This window comes from Aureococcus anophagefferens, assembly GCF_000186865.1.
Source record: "Aureococcus anophagefferens unplaced genomic scaffold AURANscaffold_18, whole genome shotgun sequence".
Lineage (NCBI taxonomy): Eukaryota > Pelagophyceae > Pelagomonadales > Pelagomonadaceae > Aureococcus > Aureococcus anophagefferens.
The window spans coordinates 179313-190522 of NW_008705578.1; the positions used below are offsets into that span (position 1 = coordinate 179313).

Genomic DNA, 11210 nt, shown 5'->3' on the forward strand with positions numbered 1-11210 from the left:
GCGGCGTCAGGTTCTGCAGGAGCACGTCGTCTTGCGGCGCGACGGTGCCGAACGCCGCGAAGCCGCCGGCGCCGTAGCGGCGGCCGTTCGCCGTGACCGCGCCGGCGACGAGGCGCGACCCCGCGCGCGCGGCGAGCGTCGCGAGCAGCGTCGTCTTGCCCGCGCCGCTCGGGCCGATCAGAGCGACGGCCTCGCCGGGCCGCAGCGTGATGTCGACGTCGTCGAGCAGGCGCGTGCCGTCGCGCAGCGCGTAGGCGACGCCGCGCGCGCAGAGCACGACCTCGTGCGCGCCGTCGCTCGCGTTCTCATCGATGTCGAGCGCGCGCATGGCGCCGGCGCCGGCAGTCGGGGCTGGAAGGCCTGAGCAGCTTTGTTTTGCCTCAATTTGTCAGCAAGAAAGCTTTGTTGAAGCGAAGATGCTGCCCACTACACGCGTCTCCTCGGCGCCGCGGACGTGGCGGAACAGCATCGCGGCGGGCGCGAAGATCGCGGAGGGCTCGTAGAGGAAGAGCGCGAGGTAGCCGAGCGCGCCGTTCGCCGGCCCGGGGCCCCGCGACGACCCGTCGACGGTGGAATAAGTTAAGGGGGGTCGAGGCGAAAAGGCAGGGGGGGGCTCAGACGCGGTCGGGGGTATGCCTCGACCGCGGAGCGGGGGGGGGGGGGGCGGGCCCGGTCTGGTGGTGGACGGGGTCGAAGGGCGTGGAGGACGGGGTCGAAGGACCTGGAGGACGGGGTCGAAGGGCGTGGAGGACGGGGTCGAAGGGCTTGGAGGACTGGGTCGAAGGGAGCCTTGGCGTCCGGGTTCAGACATAAGGCCGAGGCATTCGGCGGGGTTGAGCTCAGCAGCATTGGTGTGTAGGCAGGCTGCGGCGCGTCGCGGCTCGGGATTAGGCCGCGGACGAGGAAGCGGCGTGCCAGGCTGCAGGCAAGGCCGGGGCCTCGTCGTCCACGGCTTCCTGAATGATTTCGGGAATGATCTGGTCGTGGTCTTCACTGGCTGATTGCTGTTCCTCGTCGTGCTCGCCGACGTCGTCGGCGGCCGCGTTCTTCTTGCTCTTCTTGGGGGACAGACCTGCGTGAATAACTTCTTCGGGATCAACCTCGCAGGTCTCGACGAGGATCGTGTAAATTGTCGCGACGAGCACGAGGGTCCCGATGACGATCATGGCGTAGCTAAAAATCGGACCTTTGAACATATCACCGGGCGCGCCGTCCTGCTCGTCCATGTCCTTGATGAACAGCATCAGCGACGCGATGAACACGAGGATGATCTGCGCGTTGCCCACGTTTGACACGTTGTCGTCGGCGTCTTCGATGTAGGGACGGCTGTACGTGTAGACCTGCATCGAAAGGAACGCGATGAGGAGGCCTAGGGCTATCTGCGACCCGCTGCCCGGGTACCTACATCGAACCTTCATGTACATCGAATCCTCATGTACCCGGGAACCTACATAAAAATTAGCAGGCCCGTGAGCGCCAGCTTGCGGACGCACTCGAAGACCACGAACTGGTAGCAGCGCGGCTCGTACCTGGTGCGCGAATTGTCCGGCAACAAATACAGCAGACGCTGCGGCGCGCTCTTCGAAGAGGAACAGCAGGTGATGGATCGACTCGTCCGCATTACGCGTCGCAAGTTTTCGTGCCTGCAACTCCACCGAGGAGACCACATCGGCGCCGAGAATCGTCTTCATCAAGTCTCGCGCAGAAGAATTTTGCAGAGGGAGTCGCTCGTTGAGCTGTCTGTACGCCTCCGCAGAAGGGCTTCGAGGCCTACCGTCGCTGCTGTCCTCGATCTCGCCAAGCCGGCTCTCGTCGACGTCCGGGTTGATGTGCTTGCGGTACCGGAAGAGCTCGACAAAGTAAAGAAGCGGTATTCCGACGGGGTACACGAAGAGCATGGCCAGCGCGTAGGTGGACCAGATGCCCTTGTAGCTCGGCGACGTGCACGAGATGTCGTGGTCCGCCTCGAGCACCTCGATCGTCTCCGTCGAGCCGTCCGAGAAGCCTTCCTCGTAGCTCACGCAGTTGTAGAAGCGCAACACCGTCGTGGACACGCTGGGGAACACGACAAATGTGAGCAGGATGAAGGCTCCGAACGATGTGCTCCGAATCGATTTCGCCTTTTTGGTGGTCGCGCACATCGCGGCGAGCTCGCCAACCAAAAAGATCAGTAGCGAGAAGACAATAGGGAGGATCGTCATTGCGAGCAGCTTGTCGAAGAAATTGAAGGGGCGCAGACAGGCGATTGGCAGAATCTGGATGATGTTGAATTCCAAGAACGACGTCCAGGCGATGAGCGCCTCGAAGGCCTTGGGAAACGACACCATGGGGAGCGTCCACGGCAGCGCGTCTTGGATTTGGTACACGCCGAGAACAATCTTGAACTTCGTGTGGAGCGAGCGCCTCGTTTCAGCCCACGTAGATTCTTTTTCTTCTTCATCGGTCGAAGTTACATCATCGGACGTGGTAGCGCCGCGTCGCTCCGTCTCGGGAGCGTCGACCTCTTCATCGTCTCCAAGTATTGCATCGACATGGCCTCCGACCCCTTTTTTTGCTATCCCTTTCGCATGAAGCAGCGCCTCACGCCTCTTTTCAGACCGGAACGCCACCACGGTTATTGCCAGCACCAGGGCAACGAGACACACGCCGCTCGCGATCGTCACCGGATCCAACTTAGTGTCCTTGCATTCGACGCAGCGATTGAGCAACGAGTTGTGGTGGTATTCGTTTTCGCATACGCGACACAAAACGCCCTTGTGGCCTTCGGCGCAAGCACCATCCTTGCACGCTCCGGAGTACTGGCACTGGTAGACTTCGTCGGAGTAGCTGGACGCGCGCCACCAGCCGTCCTCGATGGGCACCGCGGTCAGCGTGTTGGACGTCGCGTTCTCGCAGTCCATGCCGCGTTCGCAGCTCAGACAGCACTGGTCGAAGCACTTGGTGCTGTCGCTCGCGCAGCTCGCGGCGAGAGCGGTCGAGTTGTCGCACGGGACGGATTCGCCGTCATCGAGCTCGACGGCGAACGGCGAGAAGTAGTAGTCTTCGAGGCACGAGTAGCAGCCCGTGGCGCCTTCGGCCAGCGTCGTTGAGAACGGGGGACACTGCCGACAAGAAGACTGACCCCGAGCGGACGCGTACGTTCCCGAGACGCACGGCGAACACTCGCTCGAGCCGCTCCCAGAGCTCGTCCCGACGGGGCAAGGGGTCTGCTCCGAGGCGCCCGTTCCCGGGACGTAAGAGCCAGGGTCGGCAAGCGCGCACGCGGCCGAGCCCTCGGTGTCCGTGTACATCGCGGTAGGACACGGCTCGCACTGGCCCTCGCCTTCGCCCTTGTAGGTGCCGGCAGGACACGCCTCGCACTCGCTTGCGCCGGTGGAATCGCTGGAGTAGCCCGCGGCACACGACGTGCATGACGAGCTCCCGGCGGAGCTATAGGTCCCGACGTCGCACGCCGTGCACTCGGAGCTCGCCGTCGCCGAGTACGTGCCAGCTGGGCACTCCGTGTCCTCGGAAGCGCCGGCCGCGTCCACGAAGCTTCCAGCCGCTGCAAGGACGCACGACGTCGAGCCTTTGGTAGGCGCGTACCTCGCCGTCTCGCAGGAGCTGCATTCAGAAGCGCCGGTGCCGGAAAAGCTACCCAACGGGCACTCGATCTCTTCTGTGGCGCCCGAGCTTTGGACGGCTGTCCCCGCGGTCGCTAGCACGCACGTCGTCGAACCTTCGGAGCCCACGTACGTGCCGGGCGTACATTCCGTGCAAGCTTCCGACCCCTGACCGGCGGTGTATTCTCCGGCGGAGCACTTGAGCTGCTCTGTCGCGCCGGCGGAGGGCACGTACGACCCGGCGTCGGCCAGCGAGCAGCTCGACTGGCCCGGCTCGTCCGAGTACGACCCGGCGTCGCAGTCGAGACACGTCGACGCGCCGCTCTGCGAATAGGTCCCGGCCGGGCACTGAGACTGGCCGTCGGAGGTCGCTTCCTCGGTGATCTGCACTGACTCGGTGCTCGCCTCCTCGATCTCATCTATCTGCGCGTCCATGTCGATGGTCGCGTCATCGAGGATCGAACTTGAGAGCGCCCGGGTTGAGGACGGACGCAATCGTCGACGCGCCCCCAAAATTGCCTCCAGCAATTCGCCAGAGGATGCCTTCTCGAAAAATGCAGTTTGAAAGTCTGCAAGCAGTTGAGCCTCCACGAGCGTGACGTTCTCCGCAGCCGTCGCCGTGTAATTTGCGGCCAGCTGGAACGGTATCACGGTGGCTCCAGTCTCGGTCTCATAGGCGGGCCCAACGGAGGCGATCGTCGCAGAGTCGCTGAGTTCGGAGAACATGTCGTCCACGAACACTGTCTCGAGGGCCTCCTGAAGCTGGAGATTCGCAGCTTCGTCCGCGTTGAGCGCGGCCGCGTCGACTCCGTAGAGCACGAGTGCTGAGTCGGTCGTTACCTCATACAACTCGTTGATTGGTGCGACGTACCCCGCGTCGACTTTCGTGCAGCTGCTGGCTCCTTCGTCGCTTGTCGTGCCCAGAGGGCAGAGCGGACAAAACCTGTAGCCGGCCCCAGAGAAGCGACCGGACGCGCACGTGGACGGTGAAACCGCGCCAAGCGTGCCGACATACTGGCCACCGGTCGACGTCGCACACGTCGCCGCTCCAAGCGCGGCGGCATACTGTCCCTTTGCACAGAGCGTGCACGCAGTTGCTCCGGCGCCCGAGTAAGTGCCGGCTTCGCACGCGACCGGCGCCGATGCGCCTTCGGCGTCCACGAAGTAGCCCGCGTCCACGAGCGTGCACGCGGTGGCGCCATCGTCGGGAGCGTAGGTGCGAACACCACACGGGGCGCATTCGGTCGCGCCCGAGCCGCTAAACCGCCCGGCAGGACACACATCTTCTGCCGAAGCGCCGACATCGCTGACGTACGACCCGGCGCCCGCGAGAGTGCACGAGCTTTGTCCCTCGAGCGGACCAAAACTTCCTTCCGGGCACGGCGTACAGGATTCCGCCGCCGAGGCCGAGATCGTCCCTGGCAAGCACGGCGTCTCCGCTGAGGAGCCTCGCTCTTCCACATAAAAGCCCGCGCTAGCGAGCGCGCAGCTCGATTCTCCCGCGACGTCCGTGAAGCGGCCAGGCTCGCACGTGTCGCATTCGCTCGCTCCGCTGCCCGAGAATCGCCCCGCAGGGCACGCGGTCTGCTGCGAGGCGCCGGGACTTCCAGTAAAAGACCCGGGGCTCGCCAGCGTGCAGCTCGTCGCGCCCTCGAAGTCGACGTAGGAACCGGTCAAGCAATCTTCGCAGACTACCGCGCCGCTGCCTGAGTAGCGGCCCGCAGCGCATGCGGACTGTTCCGAGGCGCCCTCGTCGTCGACGTAGAAGCCCGCGCTTGCCAGCGTGCAGCTCGTTCCGGCCTCGCTGGAGGCGTACGTACCCTCGTCGCAATCGGTGCATTCACTCGCGCCCGAGCCTGAGTACCGACCCACGGGACACTCCGACTGTTTCGAGGCGCCGTCGTCATTGACGTAGAAGCCAGCGTCCGCCAGCGAGCAGCTCGACTGGCCATCGCTGTCCGTGTAGCGACCGGTGGAGCACTTCTCGCACTCGGCCGCGCCGGACCCAGAGTAGCGGCCCGCGGGGCACTCGGACTGCCTCGAGGCGCCCTCGTCGTCGACGTAGAAGCCCGCGCTTGCCAGCGTGCAGCTCGTTTGACTCTTTTCGTCGATGTAAGTTCCCTCGTCGCAATCGGTGCATTCACGCGCGCCGCTGCCCGAGTACTTGCCCGTCGGACACGAGTCTTGCTCGGAGGCGCCGTCGTCGTCGACGTACTTCCCGGCGTCGGCCAGCGAGCAGCTCGACTGGCCATCGCTGTCCGTGTAGCGACCGGTGGAGCACTTATCGCACTCGGCCGCGCCGGACCCGGAGTAGCGGCCCGCGGGGCACTCGGACTGCCTCGAGGCGCCCTCGTCGTTCACGTAGAAGCCCGCGCTTGCCAGCGTGCAGCTCGTTTGACCTTTTTCCTCAGCGTAGGTGCCCTCGTCGCAATCGGTGCATTCACGCGCGCCGCTGCCCGAGTACTTGCCCGTCGGACACGAGTCTTGCTCGGAGGCGCCGTCGTCGTCGACGTAGAAGCCAGCGTCCGCCAGCGAGCAGCTCGACTGGCCCTTGCTGTCCGTGTAGCGACCGGTGGAGCACTTCTCGCACTCGGCCGCGCCGGACCCGGAGTAGCGGCCCGCGGGGCACTCGGACTGCTTCGAGGCGCCCTCGTCGTCAACGTAGAAGCCCGCGCTTGCCAGCGTGCAGCTCGTTTGACCTTTTTCCTCAGCATAGGTGCCCTCGTCGCAATCGGTGCACTTGCTCGCGCCGCTGCCCGAGTACTTGCCCGTCGGACACGAGTCTTGCTCGGAGGCGCCGTCGTCGTCGACGTAGGAGCCAGCGTCGGCCAGTGAGCAGCTCGACTGGCCTTTGATGTCCGTGTAGCTCCCCGCGGGGCACTTCTTGCACTCGTCCGCACCGGACCCAGAGTAACGGCCCGTGGAGCACTCGGACTGCTTCGAGGCGCCCTCGTCCTCGACGTAGAAGCCGGCGCCCGCGAGCGTGCAGACGGACTTTCCCTCGTCCGCAGCATAGGTACCCTTGTCGCACTCTTTGCACACGCTCGCACCGGAGCCGCTGTACTTGCCCGCATCGCACTTGGACTGCTTCGAGGCGCCCACCGCGTCGACGAACCACCCGGGGTTGGCGTTGTTGCAGGTCGACTTGCCCGGCGCGTCCTGGTACGTCCCGGCCTCGCAACCCTTGCACTCCCTCGCGCCGGAGCCGCTGTACTTGCCCGCATCGCACGCCGTCTGCTCAGAGGCGCCGATCGCGTCGACGAAGGACCCGGCGTTCGCAAGCAGGCAGCTCGACTTGCCGGTCGCGTCCTGGTACGTCCCAGCCTCGCAGTCGACGCACTCGCTCGCGCCGGAGCCGCTGTACTTGCCCGCATCGCACGCGGTCTGGTTCGAGGCGCCCGTCGCGTCGACGAAGAAGCCGGCGTCCGCAAAATTGCAGCTCGACTGGGCGGCCTTGTTCTGGTACATCTTAGTCGCGCACGGCTCGCACTCCGAGGCACCGCTGCCAGAGTACGTTCCCGGCGCGCAGCTTTCGCACTCGCTGGCACCCGCGCTCGAGAAGAAGCCCGCGCCGCAGTTTGTGCACTGGACGGCGCCCTCGGCCGAAAAGGTGCCGGCCTCGCAGGACGTGCATTCTGCGACGTTGTAATACCCCTCGAAGGCTGCGGTCTCGATCGTGCCCGCGGGACACGTGCCCTCCGCGCAGCCGCTCCCGGAGAAGTGGTCGTTGAAGCACGTGCAGGTCCCAGAGCCGGAAACTCCGTCGTCGCACGAGCCGCGCGACCGGCCGCTTCCGGCGAGACCACAGGTGTCCGTGAGACGGGGAGCGTTGCGCTTTTCGTCGCCGCCTTCGGGGCAGAGGTCGCAGGAGGTGCCAAAGTAGCCACGCTGACATTCGCCGCAATGGTCGCCTGAATACCCGCCGAGGCAACTGCAGGACGCTGCGCTGAAGCCAATCGAATCGTCGCAGAGGCCCTTTCCGTTACAAGAAGTCGTGCAATAATCAGCGGGAAAGAAGTGATGCTTGCCGTCACGCGCACCAACGACGAGGTCGAGGTCGCCGTCGCCGTCGAGGTCGGCGAGCGCGGGCGCGCTGAAAATACCAACGTCGATGGGCTCACCGTCGATGAAGAAGGGGCTCGCGCTGCCGGTGACGGCCTCGTAGCTCGGCAAAACCGCGGACCCGACGTTCTCGTAGTAGCTGAGGGTGCCGGCTCGGTCGCCCACGACGAGGTCGAGGTCGCCGTCGCCGTCGAGGTCGACTAACGCGGGCGAGCTGTAGGTACCGACGTCGATGCCGTCGAAGGGGTTCGCGGTGCCATTGACGGCCGCGTAGCTCGCCGACGCCGCAGACCCGACGTTCTCGTAGTAGTAGAGGGTGCCGTCTTCTTTGCCCACGACGACGTCGAGGTCGCCGTCGCCGTCGATGTCGCCGAACTCGGGCGCGGTGCCTATGGAGCTATCGTCACTGCCACTGCCGTCGTCATCATCGTCTCCGCCGTCGTCGTCGTCGTAGTAGTAGTAGTAGTAGTAGTCGTCGCCGCCGCCAGTGGCAGTGCACGCGCATCCAGAGCAGTCGCAGCCGTAGTCCGACTCGAGCTCCGCGCACGTGTTTCCCGTCCAGTAGTCGCACGTGTTGCTGTAGCACGTCGATTCACACAAGCCGCTGCCGCCACCGTCGTCGTCGCTGCCGCCACCGTCGTCGTCGCCGTAGCCATGGCCATAGAAGGGGCTCGCGCTGCCGGTCCTGGCCTCGTAGCTCGGCGACGCGGCGGACCCGACGTTCTCGTAGTAGTTGAGGCCGCCAAAGCGATCGCCCACGAGGAGGTCGAGGAGTCCGTCGCCGTTGACGTCGGCGAGCGCGGGCTTAGATTCGCCACCAACATCAATGCCCCCGATGACGGTGCATTCGGCCGCGTAGGTCGGCGACGTCGCGGACCCGACGTTCTCGCAGTAGTAGAGGTCGCCGTCCTCTTCACCCACAACGAGGTCGAGGTCCCCGTCGCCATCGAGGTCGCCGAGCGCCGACACGCTGAAAGCACCAACAAACTCGATGCCGTCGAAGGGGCTCGCGCTGCCGGTGACGGCCACGTAGCTCGGCGCCGCCGCGGACCGGACGTTCTCGTAGTAGTTGAGGGTGCCGTCCATGTTGCCCACGACGAGACCGAGGTTGCCGTCGCCGTCCAGGTCGACGAGTGTGGGTGCGACGTTGCCATGAGCCTCCTCGTCTTCTACAGCGATGATGATGTCGTTGAAGGGGCTCGCGCCGCCGGTCCTGGCCTCGTAGCTCGGCGCCGCCGCGGACCCGACGTTCTCGTAGTAGTTGAGAACGCCGTCGCTTTTGCCCACGACGAAATCGAGGTCGCCGTCGCCGTCGATGTCGCCGAACGTGAACATAACTTTACCGTTGTTGCCAATGCCGTCGAAGGGGCTCGCGCTGCCGGTGACGGCCTCGTAGCTCGGCGACCTCACGGACCCAACGTTCTCGTAGTAGTAGAGGCCGTCCAATTGGCCCACGACGAGGTCCAGATCGCCGTCGCTGTCGATGTCAACAAACGCGGGCGTGCTGTACGATCCTTTAGCGCCATCGGCGTCGTCGATCATGTGGAAGGGGCTCGTACTGCCGGCGACGGCTTGAAAGATCGGTGACGCTGTGGACCCGACATTCTCGTAGTAGAGGAAGGAGTCCCTCGTCTCCGATCCATATAACTGTGTGTACCCCACGACGAGGTCGAGATCGCCGTCGCCGTCGATGTCGCCGAGAGCGGGCATGCTCTTGGAAGGGACGTTGATGCCGTCGAATGGGTTCGCGCTGTCGAAGAAGAACATGTAGCTCGGCGACGCCGCGGACCCGACGTTCTTGTAGTAGGAAAGGTCGCCGTTCTCTTCGCCCACGACGAGGTCGAGGTCGCCGTCGCCGTCGAGGTCGCCGTACGCGGGCGCGCTGAATCTATCGACGTCGATGGCGTCGAATGGCCCGTTGGCAAGCACCTCGGCGAAGTAGTGGTAGTTTCCCCAGCAGCCAGCAATCGCGCGCAGCACGCAAACAGGCGTCAATTCGTCCGTCGGGGCCAATTCGTATCCGGTTCGTGTGGGTGCGAAGGTGGCCGTCGGTGCAATAGTCATCGACGGTGCGACTGTCATTCTCGCAGTCGGAGCGCCAGTCGGAGGAAACGTCAGTGATGGAGAGGCAGTGGTCGGCGAGAGCGAGGGCGCGTACGCCGAGAGTGAGGGTGCGTAGGTGGGCGAGTACGATTGCGAGCTCGTCGGAAGCGACGATGCGGTCGGGGCGAGCGTCGCCGTCGGAGCCGGCGAGTCGCACAAAGAGCCCCAGTCGACGACGGCGCCGCCGGACACGAAGAATGCGGTGGGGCCGTAGGGAGCGCCGTCGCCCTCGTGGCCGTCGATGGCGAAGCTGACTTCAAACGGGTAGTCGTCTTCGCTTACGCTCGCCAGGTAGCAGCCGTCTTCGAGGCAGAGCCGCTCCGACTGCAGCGACCCGTGGTCGACCCGTCCCGTGAAGAAGACTGTGTCGCTGGTGTCACTCACGGTCAACACCGCGCCCTGCCAGCCGTCGCCGTAGGAGTCGCTCATCACGACGTCGAGGCAGTTCTCGGACGGTGCGGCCGTGACCGAAGGTGCGGCCGTGAGCGAAGGTCTGGGCGTCGGGGCTGCCGACAAGGTCGGTTCGTAACTCGGCTGGTGGGAGGGCTGATACGTAGGGTGCGTCGCGTTCGAGGAGTCGTCACCGGGCGTGTAGTCGTTCGCGCACGTGCACCCGTAGCAGTTGCAGCCGTACGACTCGAGGTCCGCGCACGTGTAGCCCGTCCAGTAGTCACATGAGTTCCCAGCGCAGCCCGTCGATGGGCACGACCCGTCGTCCTCCTCGTCGAGGTAGCTATAGAAGTAGCTGTAGCTGCTGTAGCTGTAGCTGCTGTACCCGTCGTCCTCCTGGACCTCCTCGTCGTCCTCGTCGTCCTCGTTGAGGAAGCTATAGAAGTAGCTGTAGCTGCTGTACAATAGCCGCTGTACTAGCTGTAGCTCCTCGTCGCCGCGCGCCCCGGCCGGGGCTCCGCTCCCGCCGCCGTCGATCGAGGCGGAGCCGAAGTCGTCCTTCGCGGCGCGCTCGGCGGGCCGCTCGAAGGACGACGTCTCGACGGCGCCCATCGGCGAGGCGGAGCCGAAGTCGTCCTTCGCGGCGCGCTCGGGGGGCCGCTCGAAGGACGGCGTCGTCGAGACGGCGCCCAGCGCCTCGTCCCGCGCGTCGCCGCGCGCCCCGGCCGCGTCTCCGCTCCCGCCGCCGGCGATCGAGGCGGAGCCGGCGGCGTCCTTCGCGGCGCGCTCGGCGGGCCGCTCGAAGGACGGCGTCGTCGAGACGGCGCCCGCCCGCCGCTCGGTCCGCCCGTCGCGCGCGTCCCGCAGCCCGGAGATCCCGCCTGAAACCGTCATCAGCACGAGCCAGCAGCACATGATGCGAAAGCATGACCCAACCATGCCGGCCCTGAGATTTCCGAGCCGCTCGGCGCCACCGGAGGTCAAAGGAGGCTCGCCCGCCGCGCCCCGCGAAGTAGATCTTCGGAAGCGCGCGCCCCGCGTCGCGCAACCCGC

General features: G+C 65.5%; 1 protein-coding gene across 1 annotated transcript; it reads right to left on the reverse strand.

The window, feature by feature from the left end:
- Positions 1-887: 887 nt before the first annotated feature.
- Positions 888-11096, reverse strand: AURANDRAFT_65918 (hypothetical protein; the record flags this gene model as incomplete). Its single annotated transcript, XM_009041082.1, has 9 exons — positions 888-956; positions 1101-1401; positions 1452-1529; positions 1843-2350; positions 2777-3070; positions 7643-9222; positions 9313-9552; positions 9925-10260; positions 10321-11096. The coding sequence occupies 9 exons, from the start codon at positions 11094-11096 to the stop codon at positions 888-890; spliced, it is 4182 nt and encodes a 1393-aa protein (XP_009039330.1).
- Between the last annotated feature and the right edge of the window lie 114 nt (positions 11097-11210).